The sequence below is a fragment of the Dermacentor silvarum genome, chromosome 1 (genome assembly GCF_013339745.2).
Source record: "Dermacentor silvarum isolate Dsil-2018 chromosome 1, BIME_Dsil_1.4, whole genome shotgun sequence".
NCBI classification, from domain to species: domain Eukaryota; kingdom Metazoa; phylum Arthropoda; class Arachnida; order Ixodida; family Ixodidae; genus Dermacentor; species Dermacentor silvarum.
Window position 1 is genome coordinate 211802849 of NC_051154.1, and position 20873 is coordinate 211823721.

Genomic DNA, 20873 nt, shown 5'->3' on the forward strand with positions numbered 1-20873 from the left:
GTGCTTGTTCCGCTTTTGGGGGGCATTTATTGTTAGCAGCAATACAGTGCATTTTAGTTTAGGAGTTGCATGTAAAAAAATTTGTGTGCGCATGGGAGCTAACTTTGCTTGTTTAATTATGCGAGTTCTCAATTTCTAGGAAAGGCAAGATGCAGAAGAAGCGCTCCAGGAAGAGCGTAGAAAGAAGGAGCAGTTGGAGCAGCTTATGTATGAGCAGCAGAAGCTGTTTGCCCTGCATCAGCGACAGCAGCAGGCAAAAATGGTGCAGCCTGAGAGGCCAGAGACTCCACCGCCTCCTGCTGGTGGTATATCACCTTCTGGTGTTTATCCAATGCTGCTGGACCTGGAGAATGGTGTCCCGAGCACTCCTCGGCCCAAGACGCCACCTTTTCCAACACTGAGCGACCTTGAAGTTCCAGACATTCCTCCTAGGGCTTCGAAGCCCTCTGCTCCTCCCTTGACACCTGTGGAGTGAGTTGAATGTTTACCCTAGTGCTCCACCTGAGTAATTTGGTGCATGATGCTAACTAGAGTGGACTGTTTAGCTTTCCACTCAGGCACAAACACTGTGCTGTGTGTGTCTTTCTCTTGTTCTGCCTGTTTTTTACGGACTTACGATGATAAACGACGTAACTGCTGTTGCTGTTCATACAGTTAGGTGATCACTACCACTCAAAAGAACTTGCCTCCTCACTGTTCGTGTAGTTTTACTGGCTTTCAGTTGTTTTATCTTGCATGGAACTTAGCTGGTTTCTCATTTTGGTGCCAGCAGCACCAGTTATGATAAAATTGCTGCTATACTTGTTTTCTACTTTTACAGCTGCTTTCTTCTGTGCATTTAGGCATTGAAAAAGCAACTGTAATGTGATCTAAATGCTCTACTTACATCAGGCTAGCGATGTTTTTTTTTTAATGTTCATCTTTTTCTTTGCTGTGGACAATATTGAGACAGATAAGAGTTAAGTGGCCATGAAATAGACCGATTTCACTACGCCCACTGCGCATGTGTGTGCTTTCCAGAAGTTTCCTTGCTGCCGTATTACCTGTAGTTCTTGGGTGATGTTCAAACACTTGAGAGTGGCCCTATCCGGTGGTCGTCCACTTCATCTGTTAACAAGTTAGTTTTGTGGAAGCAGGGGTGGACACCACGTAAACAGGCATATTCTGCAACTAAACTTTTGCAGATATTGAGGAACTGGAGTTATGAAAAAGCTTATTCTCGAACGGCGTGTTTTTCAAAGCTCGTATATTTTTTTAATAGTATGCACAAGCAATGTGAATCGCTGTAATGCGTACTTTATCTGTTCATGGTGGACAGCATAGGCGGAAAGTTCTCATTTTTCCAGGGGGGCTGGGGCCCGACCAGCTTTCCGACACCTACCCATGTGTATACATACGTACGTACGTACGTACGTACGTACATACATACATACATACATACATACATACATACATACATACATACATACATACATGGTGTTCCAGTTAGCTTGGACCAAGATTTAATAAAAGACCAAGAGCTCTAGAGAAATCATACCAACTGCATAGTAGCGACAGTTGTCTGTACTTACAGCCAGTATTTTTTCATCACGAAGTATTAATTGCTTTTAATTAGTGAACTTTTTAAATTATTGCTTGAATCACAAACATGTAAATTACAAAGTTGTAGGGCGCCTCAAAAAACCTCTGAATCAAGCATTTATTTCGTGCTGAAGTGTGCCTGGTTGTTTTTTTATAAGAAAAAACAAAAGCCCGCGAGATACGCGAAATTTGAAAAAGATGTGCGCTCATGCGCCACTACCACGGTGTAAGATATATACTCTTTAGGTGGGGACACTTCTCGGCTTGCTTGCTAGACGCGATCGACCAGATAAAGTAGCACGGGCGCGCGTCTATCGGGGCAGTGATGGCAGCGAATACCTATCAGCAGAATGATGCAACTTCAGTTAGAACGCACGCGAGAGCGTGCTCCGACAAGGAACGCGCGCATGCCCTCTCCCCGGTGACCTACTTTCGTGCGTCACTCAATCATTTCGGATTTCCCGCGAACCGCCGGTTGCTATAACAACGGGAGATTAAACCAATAAAAAGCTTACTGTGTTGAAGTTGCGTCGTACTGCCAATAGGTATCTGCTGCCATCACCGGGCAGATCGGCGCGCGCCTTTGCTACTTTATCTGGTCGATCGAGTCTGGCGAGTGTCCTCACCTAAAGAGTATATATCTTACTCTGTGGCCGCTACTCAAGCGATCCCAAGCGAATAGCCACGGATACACGGCGTTACTAGTGGCAGCAGCTCGATGCAGGGCTTCACGCTATTTGATGCTCACAGCATCATGAGAACATGCCGTTGACGCATTGATAAGCGTACTGGAGCCGTAGGGGGCGATTTTGAAGCCGGGAAGCCGTGACGGCGCAGTTCTGACGCTTATCCCACCATGCTAGTTGGGTCGCAATACTTCTCGAGCCATCCTACATGACGAAGCCTTGTACGATGCGGTGATAAACAAATGCATTCATATATCTTTCGAAGGTTGCTTGGAGGCACTTGAGTAGTGGCACGCGAGCGCGCATCTATTTCATATGTTGCGGGCTTTTGCTTTTTCTTAGAAAAAACTACCAGGCACACTTCAGCACAAAATAAATGCTTGATTCTGAGGTTTTTTGAGGTGCCCTACAACTTTGTTATAATTTACATGTTTGCGATTCAAGCAATAATTAGAAAGTTCACTAATTAAAAGCAAATTATTAATTAATACTTCGTGAGTACTGGCTGTAATACTGCCTGTAAGTACACACGACTGTCGCTACTATGCAGTTGGTACGATTTCTCTAGAGCCCTTGGTTTTTTTAAATCTTGGTCCAAGTTAACTGGGACACCCTGTATATACAGGGTGTCCCAGCTATCACGCAGCACGATTTAAAGAAAGAGGAACGGCGTTACGCGAAGCAAACCTAGTGCGTATTGTTTCCAGTACAGTGTAGTAGCCGCCAGTATTTTTTTCGTTACTGAGATTTAATTAATTAATTGTAAATAATTAACTTGAGAAGTACTGTCCTTATTATCAAAGTGTCAATGAGAAAGTTGTAGAGCAACATGAAAAACTCCCGATACAGCTTTCCGTTGCTCAATACGTGCTACATAAAAGTGTTTTTCCGAGCATGAAAGAAGCCCGCGAATACGCGCAAAGTGCCTCGAGCGGCCAGTCGTGCGGCAATTCTGCGTGTATTCGCGGGCTTCTTTCACACTCGGAAAAACACATTTATGTAGCACGTATTGAGCAACAGAAAGCTGTTTCGGGAGTTTTTCATGTTGCTCTACAACTTTCTCATTGAACACTTTGATAATTAGGACAGTACTTCTCAAGTTAGATACAGTGTAGACCGCTTATAACGTAAGACGCCGGAGTCGTGAATATCCACACTATAACCAAAGCAACAATTTTCAAGGCCCACACATATGCAAAACATGTGCACCGAGCCGCCACGCATATGCGACTGTTGAGGAATGCGGCTAGAACGTTTGCATTCAATTTACAGTCGAATCTCGTTAATTCGAACCAAATCACGCGGTGGCGCCTCCGACCGGCATTGCTCCGGCACCGTCATAGAGTAAAAGCTTAGGTGAGACCCCTCAATTTCGCGCGCGAACAAACGAAAAAAAACGAAAAAAAACCGCGGTGGACAATTCACCCTCTTTCAAATGGCAAGGTCGCCAATTCTGCGTTGAGCCGGAACAACAGCCACGCTACCGTAGCCACGCGTAGAAAACGGCAGTGAACCCTTCTTTCTCCTTTATGCTTCCTCTACTTTCTAGTCACGTGTTGACCTTGCACGCTGCGGCTAGGGCGCAGAGGGAAGCAGCGGCGCTGTCCCAGGCCGGCCAACGAAACTACCCACGCCGGCAAACGCCCGCTTCCCGGTAATGGCAGAAAATGAAACTTTGGGGAGCTGGCGCTGGGCCGGCTGTAGCGGCTGCGCCTGCACGGCGGCGGGCGCGCACGGTGACAGTCGAAAGTGAGGGAGCTACGAGGGAGGGCGAGGGGAGCCACCGAAGCGGCGGAGTTGATGAGGCGAAATCAGCTTCCCTGCCGCCCTCCTCCCTCACATTCCACGGTCTCCGCGTGCGCCCTTCGCCTTCGCCGTGCAACATGGGCCATAAGTTAATATGTTATAAACCTAATTGGTGAATTTTTGTTGATTAGTCGATTAGCATTTCAATTTTTTGTGCAAGTAATGTCCACCTCTTCGAGTAGACCAGCTCATAAACTAGAATTGTGCTATCTGCCACAGGCAACCTTTAAACATTTTTTTGAAAGTGTTTGCTGAGACCCGTATTTATGGCCTGTATTTATTTATGCATGCAGAGACCCCGTGTTTATGGCCTCTGCATGCAAGAGGCAATGTTTCCATCCCTAATGCGTAAAAGTTGTAAATAATAGGAAGAGCTTTTTTTTCTTTTTCTTTTTTTTTGTCGCCAGTCGTTATTATTGCCTACTGGACAGATAATCAATACTGAGACACATATCACTCACATGCTTTTCACACGCCGTTGAGAGAAGACTCTGCTGAAGGGGTCGCTGAAGTCTGCAAGTTTTTTTCATGGTCAAATAAGCACGCCAAGTAATTTGAAGTGAGGTGAACATACATCAACATATTCATTCTCTAGGTATAGGCTATCCATTTAGTTACCTAGCTGCTTCTCTCTAGAAAATATAATAAACTTTGTCCTTTGTATATATTTAAATATATTGTGTCTGTGCATGGTGTTCTCAGCAGAAATAAAAAAAAAAAACGATTGTGAAGTGAGGAAACACGGATGAGGTAGCCGCCGCTAGTGCTTCTAATGCGCTTGTCCCCCTATTATCAGAATTTGCCGAAATAAAGCGAAAGTATAAATTAAAAGCCATGCACGTTCGCAGCCAACAATGGTGCCGTAAGCTTTTAGCCACAACAAAGTTGAAAATGTAGAGGCAACGCAAGAGAATCCTCGAATTATGTGGGTAACAGAACTCTGGTAATGACACTTTAGAAGGGGGGGGGGGGGCTCCCCCCCCCCCCCCCCCGGAAGAACTCCAGAGGGGGCTCGAGCCCTGGAGCCCCCCCCCCCCCCCCCCCCCCCCCGTAGTTAGCCTCTATAGTGGACAGCATGCAAGAGCATATATTGTTGACCTCCAAAGGTGTTTCGCATTAATATTCGAGCTTGACATTCCCAAATTCAACAGTGCTTTGACCGAGGAAGTAATCTGTGTGTGTATTCCAATACGGTGTACTGGTGGGGATTGAAATTTTCTTACCAATGTTTATTTGCTTGAGGGTAGGTATTTTTAGAATGGTGACTATTGCAGATGCTGCACAGCACTTGGAAGTGGTAAACTTTATGGTATATTTAACTGGTTTCCCAGTGCTGATAATTATGTGAAGCAATGAAGCTGTGTTACATGGGTTTTGTTGTTTGGTTTTGTGCTTATTGTTGTGATAAAGCTTAGTAGGTTTGTTAAATGACCCTGAAGCTTCGCAGGAATGCTCAGAAATGACAACTCGAGTGTGCGATTTATAGTGATGTCTCATTTATATGCTTGTGCTGACCGTGTGAAGCACTGATTACGCTTTTGTCTGTGCTTTTCTTTTGCTGCAGAAAGCATGCAAATGCTTAATTGTTATGTCCATTAGCGTACAAGCACGAAGTTAATTATTTATTGCATCAGAGTGGTTTAGATTTGCTTATGCTGCGAGACACACCTGCCGTCCTGCAAGCGATGTTCTGCCAATCAACAATGCTTGAATTCTAAGAAAACCATCTTGTCTAGCCATTAAGGCCATTTGGTGGGTACACTTTCTGTAGCCGAAAAGTGCTGCTATCAAGCAGCAAACAAGTGCATCCAGGAGGTCTGAGCAATTTGTATTTACCACAGCCGAGACTGGTCGTGTGACCAGCGTTTCAGATTGAATGCTCACATACCTTGAACGTCTGAATATTATCTTGTATTGCTGCATTTCGTCACCGCCTCTTTCACTCACACTTCACTATACACAACTCGACCAAAGCAGCAGGCATATCACTGAAACCACTCTTTCCTGTCCTGTTTCTTTGTATCATTTGGTCTCTTTTGCAGCATAACTGCATCCACAGTGGCAGAAATGCTTCAGTGCTCTGTTTCAGGCCTTCTTACCTGTTGTGAAATTTTTGCAAGATGCACAGGAACTGCAGAAGTTTTTCAAGAAATCTAATAAACCTACAAAACAATAATTTCTTACCTTATTTCTATCCGGTTCAGTTAGTAATCCTTAATCATGCATTCCTGCGGCCAGCTGTCGTCATTTGGAAAGGCGTCAACACTTACAGTTTTTTTTTTCTTAGCACTTCTACTGCAGCAGCCAGGCACTGAACAGTTTAATCCCATCTTAAAATGTTAATGGTGCACCAGTAAGAGAACGTTGCAAACAGTAAAAACATATTTGTAAACGATCAATAAGGCTCAATGCATTCTACATTCTCTGTGTGCCAATGCAGCTGGAGTACTACAATTAACACCAGCATGCACTGTGGTAGCAGTTACGTAACACAACTTGCAGTGAGTGTATCAAATATAAAACTTGTCTCAAGTAGCTTTGATGACAATTAGCTGTGTGCAGCCTGTGCAGTGCATTTTGTAGCTGTTGTCACCCCTGCTACCACAATAATGTACGGGAAAGCTTTGCTTACGCATTGCTTAGCCTCACACCTGATACACACTATACCACACCATACCATACCATACCATACGAGTTGTTTTTCAATCATTTCAAGGGCCACGTGCCAATCAGCAAAAGTACCGTATTTATTCTATTACAGTGAACTATCACTTGAGTGAACTTCAAGGGACCCAAGGAAATAGCTCACTTAACTGAAAGATCAGTAAACTGAATATTCACTAGAATATTGAACAGCATAGGGCACATCTAGTAAAAAGTGTGAAATACAATTTATGGAGTTATGGTTTGTACAGCGTAACAGTTACATTGTTGCTATCTCATTAAAAAAAAATATGTAATTTTCATTTGCACTGGTGCTCTTAAAGCGCAAGAAGCAACAAAGCTGTCCAGAGAGTTTGTTTTTGTGTACTTCCTCTCAGCTTGTTGCTGAGACACGAAGTCGTGCAACTTTTCGAGGCATCCTACAGCCTCTTGCCAGATAGAGTTACAAGACTTGAATCTGCCTCTGCCATTGCATCTTCCTCGTCTCACTCTTCTTGTTTGGGACAAACACTGGAAACAATTTCCAGATGTGATAGTTCAGAGCGCATAAAGTCGTTGGATTTCAAAAATGAGCCCGGGTCCACTGATCAAGTTCATTCAACTGAAATATTCACCATTCACAAATTCGTTTAACTGATAGATTTTTGCATAGAATGCATAGGAAAACTGCCGGGGATTTTCTAAAAGTTTGTTATTCTGAAATATTCGTTAAACCAACATTTGTACAATTAAAGGTTTATTGTATATGGTGAGGGTGCAGTTGGAAGACCCAAGAAAGAGAACTGAAATATGCACGCTAATATAAGGTGATATAGAGCAGCCGATGAATTATTCAGACTTGGCGGGGATTGCCCGAAATAACTAATAATCAGAAGTCCACCTCCCCTTCTTAGGACATCACAAAACTGGATTGGTCAAAACATTCCCTTAACCCTTTGAGGGTCAATTTTTTTCGCAGAACTTGTGCTCCTTTGGCCAGTTTCTTTTATTGCAGTTTCCAGTAGTAGGAAATGATTGAAAACTCATGAATTGAGCAAAAATTTATTGCAAGCAATGTTTTGTCTCAAAAATGCTTTACTTACACCAACAGTATGCAAACAAGTATGCTATACTGTAAAATATCGAGAAAAATGTATCAAAGTTTAATGGTTATAAGTTTGTTGTCCAAAAACATGTTTCATCACAAGAAGAAATGCGTCCGAAACAAGTCAAAAGAACGAACGCTTGAGCAATTGCCGTGAGAAGAGGCACCGCACGTGGCCATAGCAAAATCACTTCTGCGCACACCCCAGCATACTGGAATACGTGAACCGCAACTGAAGGCAAAGAAAAAGAAAGCTTACTAGTGTTATCTCTGAACTTCGGCCATGCAAGGCTTTATCTAAGCTACTGGAAACACAATAGCAACGGCCATAAAGAGTTATCACATTTCCTTCTCACACGCCTTGGAGGTAGCAGAAGATGTGCGTGCGACCACGTGAGCGAACACTCGGAGGTAAACAAGTCGGAGTCGTGTGCCCCGGTGAATGGAAACGCAATTTCAAGTGACCCCATAGAGACAGCAACACCTCTCAACAACCAGTGGTGTTGAATACGCACGAAATGTCAAACATGAGATTGGTGTCGTACATGTATGTGAGAAACCATGTGGGGGACGGATCAGCGGTGCCGTACGTGCGTGGCAAAAACCCTCGAAAGGGTTAAAGTGTGGCTTTACTGCAGCTAGCCATGCTGCCATGAAGCCACACTATAAGGTGAAATTCATGCTGCAGTGAAGTCACACCTCAAGGTGAAATTGGCATATAACCCTAACACCACCTTTACTACTAAATTTAAAAGCATTTTCGATGTGGGTTATGTGCACGAAAATACAGTACTGGCAATGTTTATTGGTTGCTCCAATTTGCGCTGCCATCTAAAATCTGGATAGCTATATTGAAACAGTAACTGAATCCATCAGCCTCGCAAATAAGGCGGTGAGTGGCTTCGAGGCTAAGGATTCAGGCAAAAAAACCTCATCGAATAAGTGCAGTAGTTGGGATGGTTGCAATACATGAGTGTCTGGCACACTGACTGCACTCATGCCTCTGTACAGAGTGTTACAAGGCCCTAGAAGATGTCCTCAGAAATGTAGTTGTGTTGACATGGGCAGACAGCTTTACTGCCACCATTTGTTGCTGCATCGGGCCTCAAATGGAGTTAGCCATTCTTCTTCGTGTTCAGTGTTTTCACAGGTAAAGCTGTTTGAATTGACCTTGCTTTGCGAGAACCTAGTGACTACAGTGGCATGTTGCAGTGAACAGGCTGCCTAATGTTCAGTAATAACATCCTTTTTCTTTTTGCTGGTGATTAGTTCACTGATTGCCGCATGCTGTTGCAGATAAGTTTGCATAGGTTTCATAATGAGAGTACATGTGACAATTTTGTCTTCTTGTCCTTCTGTCTAGTATGGTAAGAAAGGCAATTCAGGCAATTCCAGCTGTGGATCGGAGCACAAAGCCTTTGCCATTGCTTGGCACAGATGTCTACTTTCTTGGCACCCAAGGGCTACGACCTGTTGTTATGCCAGGAAGCCTTATGTCCAAGTTTCTTCACTTGGCTCGAAAAAACACTGAGAAGGAGATTGAGACATGTGGTGTCCTTGCTGGAAAGCTTGTAAGTATTTTATTTCAAGACATTTATAAATGCTTAGTAACGATAATTGACGAAAATGTGTTAATAATATTATGGTGGGAATGAAAAGATATGTGCTTGATATTGATAGAATTGAACAAGATATTAGTGCTATAATGAGGAATTGCAATTTTGAATTGACCCAAGAGAGTCTCCTGTTTCATGTACCTAACTGCTGTGCAACTGGCACAAATGTTAAAGCCCCCCTATTCCTTGCTTGCACATGATCGTGAATTAGTATACAATGACCTATATTTTTCTCTTCGTATAATAGAAAAAAGATATTGCGCTTACCGCTGCTGTAGTTTTGCTCAAACTTCACACCAAGATTACATATTATAGTCCAAATTGTTCAATATAACACTTACATTGTTACTTGCCTAGATTTTTAAGAAAAATGAAAAGTTGCCTTCATCTGTCCCCTTTGCAATTGGGGAAGCTAGCTGCTGCCGAGGCAACACAAGCATGGACTGGTGATGCCACCTATCGGCAACTGAACATAGTGGTGCCGGGAGGGTTCCCGTGCTGGCAAGGCTGCTGCAATGGCTTTCATGTTCACAGTTTTCACTCTGCTGTTGATGGCGATATTTTTGTAATTGTTCAGTGAAGACTCGCCAAGGCAACAGTTGTTTTCATCCTAATTTGACTGTATTTGTGGCAAACTTTCATTATGCCATTATGTTGCACAAAGGAGAAGGTGGCGACTGTCTCTTCGCTACTCCAGATGGGTTCAGTTGACACAACGAAGGCCTACTTCAAGAGAAGTTTCACCGGGGGCCTCTCTCCTCTTGGAGCATGCTGCTGTGGAAGAAGAGGTTCACCGAAACTGGCAGCGTTAAGAATATGCAAAGAAGGGACAAGGGGAAGGATCACCAAAGTTTAACAGATGCTATTGAAGAAACCCCATGATGTCTTGTCAGCCTGGTTTTATTATCGACAACACATCCAACAACCGTGAGCAATATGCTGGAGAGGTAGCGGTATCACCCCTACAAGCTAAGCGGGCTTCAGGAGCTCCTCTCCGTCGATGGCAAGACCAGTGGACTAGCCTTTTGTGCAGAGCAGGATAGAATGTACAATGATCTGGGTCACCTTGGCTTCATGCTGTTAAGTGACAAGGCTGTCTTCCTCTTAATTAACCTGTAATGTCAATGACGTGTGTACTAGATACTGGCCGAAGACTAACCCGGATGTTTTCACAACCCATCCGGTAAAGTCCAAAGGATTGGCTGTTTGGTGTGGAAGCTGGCAAGAAGGTGTTGTGTGGCCCTTCTTTCTTGACACAGTCACGGCCGCTTCAGACTAAGAAATGCTGGAGAAAAAATTTCTTCAGGAGCTCGGGGACAACTGCCTGCAAAAGGTACTGTTGCAGCATGACACTGCGCCAGCTCATTATGTCGAGAGTGTGTGTCGGAGGCTCGATGAAACCTTTCCCAACAGGTGGATGGGCCAAGGTTCGCCCAAAATGCTGTGGCCTCCACGTTCACCCGAGTTCAGTAATTGGTAACTTGTTTGTGTGGGGCTTTATAAAAGACGGAGTGCATTGGAAAGCAACAATTCGAAGTACGGAAGAGTTTAAAGAGCACATTAGAGAAGCATTATCACTTTGATCATTGACAGTATGCCTGCATCCATGTTCAGGAGTGACGAAGAAAAGCTCCAAATAGGCATTGATGCAGAAGGATGGTATTCTGAGTATTCAGAGCTACAGCCATTGAACTGCCACCGAGCCCCTGCCATTACCATCGTGGATCAACCATAGTGGTCTTTTTCAGGACCAACAACGAGATGCTCGGCACGGGTCGCTGACTACCACGACCTGACCCTGTACCCTCCATAGGAAATGTAATTGCATTACCAAAGTGTTCACATTGTGTCACCCTAACTTATTTGTGGGGCGCAATAAAAAAGTATTTCAAGTGTTTCTTTACATACGGAACACTTAAAAAATAAACTGCCATATCTAGGCCGCTGATAGGCTACATGGCTAGGCAAACATTAGCAGCAAGAAAATTTTCAAGTTTAATTTTGCTAATTAACTAAAATATACTAATCAGCTTCTCAAATTATTAACTTTAGGGCACATGTTGTGATTGTGAAATTGAAACTGAGGAGTAAACTCATGTCTGCTTAGCAGACATATAAAAGGGCCCTGAACCACTTTTTATTGAAGTGGAGAAATGCATTTGAAGTTAAAATAGGCTATTTCAGAAGTAAGTTGCTGCAAAAAGTACTTCAATGCATTCAGCAGAAACAGAGTTATTGGCAATCAAACACAGCCTTCGCGGTGCTTCCACTCCTTCTTTGATGATTTGCACTGTGAAGGCTACGGTGGAGTAGGGTGTGCCCACAACACTCCGCCAACTGAGCGTCACTGTGGCGCGCAGTTCAAGTTTGATTTTGGATATTAACGTAGACGCCATTACTTCCAATTTTGGTCCCTACGACGCGCCAAACGTAAGTCAAATGCGGCTGTCCTCAGCGAGCCACAGTGCGCTTAGCCAGTAGACTCGTCGCGGCAACCCGTGACAGCCGCGGTATCTACGCCTCTATGCTACATAGCAGACTGCAGCTACATGCAACTGTAGTGCGTATGGGCAGCGTTTGCATTGTGCATGACGGGGCTTGAGTGCGTGCTCGCGCTCAGTGCTCCAGTCTGACCGTGCTAACCTGGTGTGGACTGGCTTTGTCCTTCACCAGATTGAACGACGGATATTAGTCACATCCAACTTTGCATTTTGAAGCGCCATCTCATTTTGAAGCGTCTGTCACGGCGTCTAATCAGTAGCGACCAGGAATGAGCAGACACTGTCAAATGACATGTGGTCTGACCTTAAGTTTCGCATGGTTCGAGGCTAGTTGAGTGTTCAAAGCTAGTCGAAATTAGCAGGACCCGACCGCTATGACACTGATAAGCAGGGTGGCCAAAGCTTATTTCTTACGCAGCTGAGCGGGAGCAGACTATAGTCAGCTTCTTCCGGAAATACGTAATTATTATCAAAATTTGAAAGCAGATTTTTGCTGACTTCAGCCTGTTCATTAAACTTCGTGAATAAATATTTACAGTAACAACATTAAGAAGCACACTGATCCAAACACCCTTCTTGATTGATGTCATCTATTGGCCAGTAGCAGCCGCGTTTTCTGATTGATTTATGACGAAATAAAGCGTACAGAAAAGAAAGGAACATGGCTTCTGTTGAAAAGAGATCGTTTGAGAGGAAGGTGACTTCGCGCTCCGCTTACGAATTCCACGCAGCCGCACACGACTGCAAAATTTGGCTGCGATGTTCACCGCAGCTTATGCTATCTTTGGGCTATGTTTTTTCACCCAGCTCGAGAGGTGGTTCGGGACACCTTTAAGGGCGGAAGGATAGCGGACCTAGGTCTTCAACTAAAACTGCCTCTAACTTTGCAGATTTTTAAGCCATAGCTAAAAATGTTCAGACTGTCAGGCATAAGTGCCTTCTAATAGTGTGGTAAATATCGAATATTTTTGAAAATATTAAAATATAATTTCATATTTTTCTTCCTCGAAAGAACATTTCTGAAAATGTTTATGTAATCAAAGAGCTCCAACTTTTTCTTTTAGCTTTTTATGCACTGGGCTTTGTTCTGAACCAAAAGAATGATTGTAGCTTTGACCATTGTATAGTAAAGTAAATATTTACGTACCTAATACTCAAATTTTAAGCCATCTTCTTTGGCAAAGCTGTTAATAAAAAGCAACGTTCTGGTGGCAACACAATTAACTTGGTTCAGTAGGTGTTGCAAGCATTCAGGAACAATTCACAAAAAAATATATTTGGAAAGTAAAGCAGTTGCAAAGAAAATTATCCTTTTGTCAGCAAAAGTGGTGTTTTGAGAAGACGGGATTTGAAGTTTTAATTTTCGACAAATTGGCCTAAAACGCTCCTGTTGCATAGTGTTCTTGATTTGCCTTTTAATACCCTTTCTTTCACTTGCCTTGATCTTCCTCCTTTTCTTGCTTTTGGCAGAGGCCTTAAAGTCTGCCTAGCTTATTCTATCATGGTCCATCCTGCTCAGCACAGCATTGCAAAACTCCTGGTGTAGCCTCAAGGTCTCAAAAACTTTCTTTTGACATTGTTGCTGTCATTATAGTAATTATTTGCATAATAAATGCATAATAAATAAATTTGTGGCTTTTACTATGGATGCTCCAACAAACATGGTTTATGGCCACCTACCCAACAGATTAAGTGTTCACATGGGAATTATCGCAACTATTATGACACCTTTGTGGTGTATACTGAACTACTGAAAACGTTTAAGGAACTACAGACATAATGTTTCTAAACGATTGTACAAGTACAGACATTTATACATTTTAAATCGAGAATAACAAAGCAAACGTCACAGTGCGTCGCCTAAACTTGTGTAACGAGTAGGTAGGGTCACAGAGGAGGGGCGCGTTTGGCGCCAGTCTAGCAGTGTAAATATTTAAATATTAAGGCGAAAGCCTTATATGTCTCATTGTTCAGTCGACCTTAAACGTCCTTGAGCAAAAATCATTTTGTTGAAGTGAAATCATACGCGCTGACGACTCGGTGTACTAATTAACTTACTACACCACCGCGGCATCGTGTCTTACCTATATGCAAACGCTCGCACAACAATTCTGATGGTGTGCAGGTCACCTGTCGTCAACTGTTTTCTATGAGTAAGCAAGCAACGCTCATGCAACAATTCTGATGGTGCACGGGTCAAGCAAGCAATGCTCACGCATCAATTTTGATGGTGCGCGGGTCACCATCATTATCGTGGTAATTAAGATAGAGTTAATTCAGGCACTCGAACCCACGACCTTCGGAGGGAGTCGAACCCTCGAGATTATGCGGGAATTGAACTCGCCACCTTTGGCATTAAGGGGAAGTTAATTAAGGCACAGTTAATTAATAAAGTTAATTAAGGCACTCGAGCGCATGACCATTGGTCAGAAAAAAACAAGTAATAAGAAGTACACAGCGCATTCGAATGGGAATGTCAAGTAATTTGATAAATGTCTTTTGAATGCGCAGGCTTTCGCCTTCACCCTCTTTGGCGTATGCTAAAGTGACTGTCAATTTTTTTGGTGTAGTATTCTATTAAAAATGAGCTTTCTTTATTTTTTTTTGCATTTTCCCATAACACGGGCTCCAGTGAAATCTTTTGGAGCAATTTCTCAGCCATCCGGGGCACCTAGAATCGTAATTTTTATTACAGCACGTGGGTGTATGTGTAATGCACACACGCAAGGGTACGAGCAGGTTTTGAAATATTGGTTCTAATTTTTTTTTTTTCTTCGCTGTACATTAAATAATGAGCTAGCTACATTTTGAACACAAGACTTTGAAGGGCTGTATAATTGTGAACAATTGTTATACCAAAAAGTATTCCTACCATTGTGAACCTTATGCTTCCTAATATTCAGCTATGTGTGTAGTCTTTGCTCCATTGTTCGTGGAAACAATCAGTTATTTCTAATTTACTTTGGAACTAATTGGCCTATTATAAACATGATTGGATATTTCAAATCGCCCCGAAACACTGAACAATATTGTGCATTTTCATTAAATTCGGTAAAGGAGCTCTAAAGAAGACTTTAAAGCCCTGAAACACTTTTCTAACTAATCGTAGAATGGCCTCACGATTAAGACGTCTCGCGAATCTTATGGCAAAAAAAATTTAAGTGGAGTTATCGCTCCAATACCCGGCTTTGTCTCTCCTTTCGTCTGCATTAGCGTGCTGGAAGCTACATACCGCAGAAGCCAAGAGGACAAAGCCCCTGCCAAAATTTGAGTGTTGCGGCAGCGAAAGGGCTCATCGCGGCAGCCCATGGCAGGGGGGGTAGACTACACTATGCAGCACGCTGCTGTCATCTCGAAGGCCTCGCGCACCGGACACAGCTATGCTCAGTGCCAAGATGAAATGATTTTCCTGGCTTTTTGAGATTGCCGACATATACCGTCGATTTCCGTTAATTCCACCCTGACGGGACCAGCGAAATTAATCAAATTATCGGGTGGGTCGAATTAAACAAGATGCAGAAAAAAAAGTTCGAAACACACCGCTGATTCATTTGGCAGTACTTGCCTGATTCTAACAAGCCCCACATCAAACGCACGCCCACTTTCTGTCTGCAAGGTAGAAAACTAATGTAGAGATATCATTAAAGCACCTAAGCAAAGTAGAGATTTAACGTACACCCGGTCTTTTACCAAGAAAATTGAGCACTGGTATGATGTATGTTGCACAGTGGCAGCCAGTTTTCTAAAGTCAGTTTCGCCGCAGTATAGTCGTGTTATGCAGCAAAGTATATGAATGCCACGAATGCGGTCTACGGCCAAATTTTCTTGAAAAAAGAAAGGTGCTCATTAAAATGGGGTATATACTGTAATCGTACATTGTGAGCTACCGTTATTACTTAAATCTTCCTAGGGCATGCCAAAAATAGGCTTTTTCTGCCACAGATGATGTGTTCAATGAATGCACTGTCCCACAAGATCTGCTGAAACAGATGCTGCTAGTAAAGGGGTCTTTATTAGCAATTATGTATTACTGTCACGGCTTGTAACCCGTTCGCCGTTGGCGCGAAGTCGTTGGCGGGGTATACAAGCTGGTTGGTCATTCCGTACTCAAAGTGAAAGGGTCAGAGTCTGGAGTAAACAAGAAAAACGAAGATATTTATCGACTGTGATACACAAATTAATAAAATAAAATAATAAAGAAATGACGCAAGACAAACTAACACACCTGAACTTAATATAGCTCAATGATGACGACAAAGGAATTTGACAAGCAATTAACAGTAGATATAAAAATGAAACAGGGCGCGGATCAAATACACAAGAATACACTTAACAGTAGTTCACTAAGTTCAAAAGTTCAAAAGAAAACCAACGATGTCATACGCATGGCCGGGCAGCAGCAGCAAGTCCATAAACTGCGAAGTCGGTGCGCAGAGCTTTCCTGAAGAATGCCAGCGAGCTAATCTTGTTGAGATGGATGCGATTGCTTGGCTGGGTTTCCCGGGAGTCTAGATCTGACGACTTCACTCAAGCAGGTTGAGCTAATTTGAGGTGAACTACCGTGAGCTTCAGTTGCAGATGTTGGTTTGTCGTCTCGTACGTCAACTAGTTACTCGGAGTTCCTGACGTGGCTAGGCAGCCCAGGCGATACTGGACGGCACTAGCCCCTCGACTGCTTCTCAGTAGATTACAAGCTCAGCTTCTAGACTGATTAGCAGAGACTAAAACCTGTGCTTAAATAACCTCTCCTTTCCCTAGTTCTCTAGGTTGGGCAATGGCAGGTATGGGTGACGGTTCACCTAATTATTTCATGACTCCTCCCGAAGGTCTTGGCCATGCCCCTTTTAATCAGGGGTGAGGGAATGGGCAATTCCCCCCCGCTGTCAGAGGTCGCGCCCCCGCACTGCACCACTCAAACACACATGCACACCCTTGGGTCCGTTGACAAGCACAGAAGCAACAGCGGCAGCCAGCCACACGGTGCCATATTCTCGGACAATACATACGCTGCTAGCAATTTGTGGACACGGTACAGAGACATCGCATATTCGGGGTTTCCGGAAAGCACTTGACGCCTCCCATCTCAGCATCCCACTCAAGGCACGCGCGGGGCAGAAAAGACACAGAAGTTCGTAGAAAGGACTCTCTGGTCATGCGTCAAGGTTGTGCTAACAAAAAAAAAAAAACGCAATCTCCCTTGTTTCGGCCGCTTGCCCGAGTCACTGGCAATACCCGTCTTGCTTGGCCGTTTCCTACGCTCACGATGTTTTGTCGCTCGTCAATTGGCAAGTCGCTGACTTGAAACTATGCCACACCGTGACAATTACTAAGAATTCTCTCACGATCACGTAACCAGCCAATAGCGTTGGTGGGCCAGCTGCTTTCGATGACACTGCATGACAACATTGTGGAAATGAGAGCAAGTGATTTTTCACTGTATTTGAAAGTAGATTGTAAATTTCATGCTGCATGCAGTGCAGTAATAATGTATTTGACTCACGTTTTCACAACAGCCTGTACGATGGATCAGGAACTTTTTCTTACTATGTTAAAAAAGTGTTTCAGGCCCCTTTAAGACTAGCACCACTTTTCTTATATGCAATGTTAAAATGTGATATGAAATACGTTGGCATTCCAATTAACAGCTTCCCAAAAGCATGCCTCTAACAGCTCAAGACAATTATAATTGACCATTTTTGCGGAGAAGTTTGTTCTAGAGAAACGAGATGGCGCTTACGGCGGCGCGCCATACTGTTGCCTCAGCGACAGCGCACAAATACGAAATCGTTGCCTGCTTCTGCGATCAGCTGTCGGAAATGCAACTGATTTTACGCTAACACACTATGCTCCGTTTATGCTGGTTTGAATCATGTGGATTGAAAACACGGTGCAGTAGTTGGCTGCAAAAATAGTGACTGGCATATTAAGGAATGTAATGAATATATGGGGCCAAGTTTGCGGACCGCTGCTGCAACTGTGCGCACGTGTTTCTGGTACTTCGAGATGTACGGCTTTCCTCGAGGATACACAAATTTGCTCATCCCCCAGCGTTGTATCACTAACCTTCAAAGAAAGGGCATCAGCTCCAGGTACTTTGTCAAGAGTGAGTACCACTCGTTAAACAATCATAAAGGGAGTAGCGCCTAAAGGGAGTAGGTTTCGTGCACAGTATCTACACCCATCTACCCCAACCGACGTGGAAACTTACGCCCCTCTTCCACCAATGTGTCAAAAATAAGCGAATGGGCACACACTTAAACATATGTGCACTTTATACGCACAATAAACGGCGGACTACACCGATAGCGCACGAATGCTTGAAGCTGAATGTTTTGTGACGGTCCACGAGAGTAAGCGAGTTACTAGCGATAATACATCTTTGCTACAAGGTATTACAGTGTACAGAACAGCTACGTTTCAAGCCTTGTGCACAGCAAGAGCAAACCTAACGAAACTGAGCACAACCGTGAGCGATTAGGCAGAAAATAATCAGATAGTTACCGCACCGATAAGCTTTACCGAGTCAGAACTATGACAAGCCGCTGCTTTAAAATATTTGCCAAATAAAGGATGAAGAGCATAACACACTAATCCTGATTCATTTCATGAGCGGGAAGTTTGGAATTCATATTTAGCCCCTCTTTTAGAGCAAGCACCGTATACACTAGCTCGCACCGTTTGGACATAACTTAATCATCTCCGAAAGCGCTTTTACATGTTCTCTGAAGCTGTGGCCAAAACTTCGTGTCGTCCACCCAATCACTGTCTACAATATCTCCCAGAAACAGAGGTTTGCCACGCCACACCGGCGTCATAAACATCCATTCCAAAGCCGGAGGCAACGGAGGCAGTTGATTCAAGCAATGGACGCGTCACCACGTGATCAAACATGGCAGCGCCCGCAGGATCGCCGCGAAAAGGGTCAATTGAAATGCCAAGGCATTTTTAAGCAGATTTTGTGGACTGATTTTGTGACCGGTGGACCATTAGGGTTACAGAATGGATACCAAGAGAAGGGAATCGCAGTCGAGGACCGCAGAAAACCAGGTGGGATGATGAAGTTGCAAGTTGGAATACGCTAGCGCAAGACAGGGGTAATTGGAGATCGCAGGGAGAGGGCTTCGTCCTGCAGTGGACTTAAATATAGGCTGATGATAATGATGATGATCTGAAAACTGATGCTTGTCACAAGATTTCTGCTAAGCTGTTCACTACTCCTCGGCTTCAATTTCGCAATTACATGGGCCCTAAAGTTAGTTATTAAAGAGTTAACTTGCATATTTTAGTTAATTAGTAAAATTAATTGCTGAAGCTTTCTTGTTGCTAATGTTGCACCTAGCCATGTAGCCTATCCGCAAGAACAGCAGGGGCCTAGGTACGAATTAAAAAAAAAGTGTTTTGCATAAATAGAAACACCTGATGTAATATAACATAGACCGCTACTAATTGCAAAAAAAAAAAAAGGATATCAGAGTTTCGCCATAAGGGCGATGCAATGTGATAGCAACATGTTAGAATATTACACGAAGTGTAAAACTCTTCGCAGTAGTGGCAGTATGAATTGAAGTTAATTTAAGTAAGCTGACTAAGGGGGGTAAAATTGAGCTGTTGTGGGCTGGGGGTCCGCTGTTGGAATCCTACCATGGGACAATTTCATTTATGTTTATTAATTATAGCGAACATCTTTCTTGGCAACTTTACCACCACTTTTCCGTATTGGGTATGCTTCAAATCTCTTTACTGGGCCGATCCCGGAAGTAGTGCACAGCCATGCCAGTAAAATTACATTTTTTTCGAGTTTGAGCTCCTTTATTGCTTTGCATTTTTAATATTTAAGTCTGAGAAAAGATTTAAGATAAAAGGCATGTGCTGTCGGTGTTCTGTTTCATGACACTTGTTTGTGGGCTGCCATTCTCAAAATTGTGAGGAATAATTTTGTCAAGAATGTAAGACCTGGTATGAGCAACTTTAGTGATATAATGGTTTGGCAATATAACCCGCATATACTGCAAGGCATTTAGCATGGCATGGCATATAGCATACATATACCTAAATATATACGGAACCTCACAAAAACGACAATGGCAAAAATTTGCTTGGAGTGTCCATGTAATTGCTATCGCAATAAAAAAAATCAATCAAATCTACATGTCTCTATTTTGCCATAAGACGATGACATGAGAGGCATTACAGGAAATAATGGAGGAAAAAGAAAGTTTATTGGGAACAGAAAGGAGTTATTTTGTTTGAAGAGCATAAGGAAAAAAAATGAGCAGACGAAATGGCATGTCAACTGCATTGCCTGTGCTGCAACCCTCTTGTTACTGCTGTTTTGTTTTGTTGTCAACAAGCAAAAACACCATTTTATGCTTGTGCCACCTTGGCAGCAGCTAGCTTCTTCCATGGTGAAGGGTGCAGATGAAGGCAACTTTGCATTTTTTTTTTTTCTTAAAAAGGCCTGAACCACCTCTCGCGCTTGATGAAAAAAACACATTCAGCAGATAAAGGACGGTGCTGTGAACATCTCAGCCTAATTATGTATTGTTGGGTGCGGTGTGTAGAGTTGACCCGTCTGCTAACATCCTCTTTTCAAACAGAGGTGTGCTCCTCGTCTGCTTTGAGGCTGCTGCCGGCTGTCATGTGTCATCATAGAACAAATTCTCATAGAGAGCTGCCATTGGCCAATAGTTGACACTACACAAGCAGTATGTTTGGATCGGTGCACTTCTTCCTTTTGTTACTGTGTATATTAATTGATGCAGTTAACTAAAGAGGCTGAAGTGAGCGAAAATCTGTGTCTCGAATTTCGACTAGAACTAAGCACTTTCAGAAGAAGCAGACTGTCTTCTGCTCACGCTAGGCTGCGCCCGCTCACGTAGGAATGAAACTTTAGCCACACTGCTTACCATTGTCGTAGCCATCGTGTCTCGCTAAT

General features: G+C 43.4%; 1 protein-coding gene across 2 annotated transcripts in view; it reads left to right on the forward strand.

Annotated features, from left to right (window-relative positions):
* LOC119436738 (STAM-binding protein) overlaps positions 1-20873 on the forward strand; it is a 70041-nt gene that overhangs the window by 19713 nt on the left and 29455 nt on the right. For both annotated transcript variants that reach the window (XM_037703722.2, XM_049659905.1), the window contains exons 5-6: positions 140-471; positions 9185-9392. In XM_037703722.2, the coding sequence (XP_037559650.1) occupies positions 140-471; positions 9185-9392 (540 nt within the window). The remainder of the gene's footprint in view (positions 1-139; positions 472-9184; positions 9393-20873) is intronic.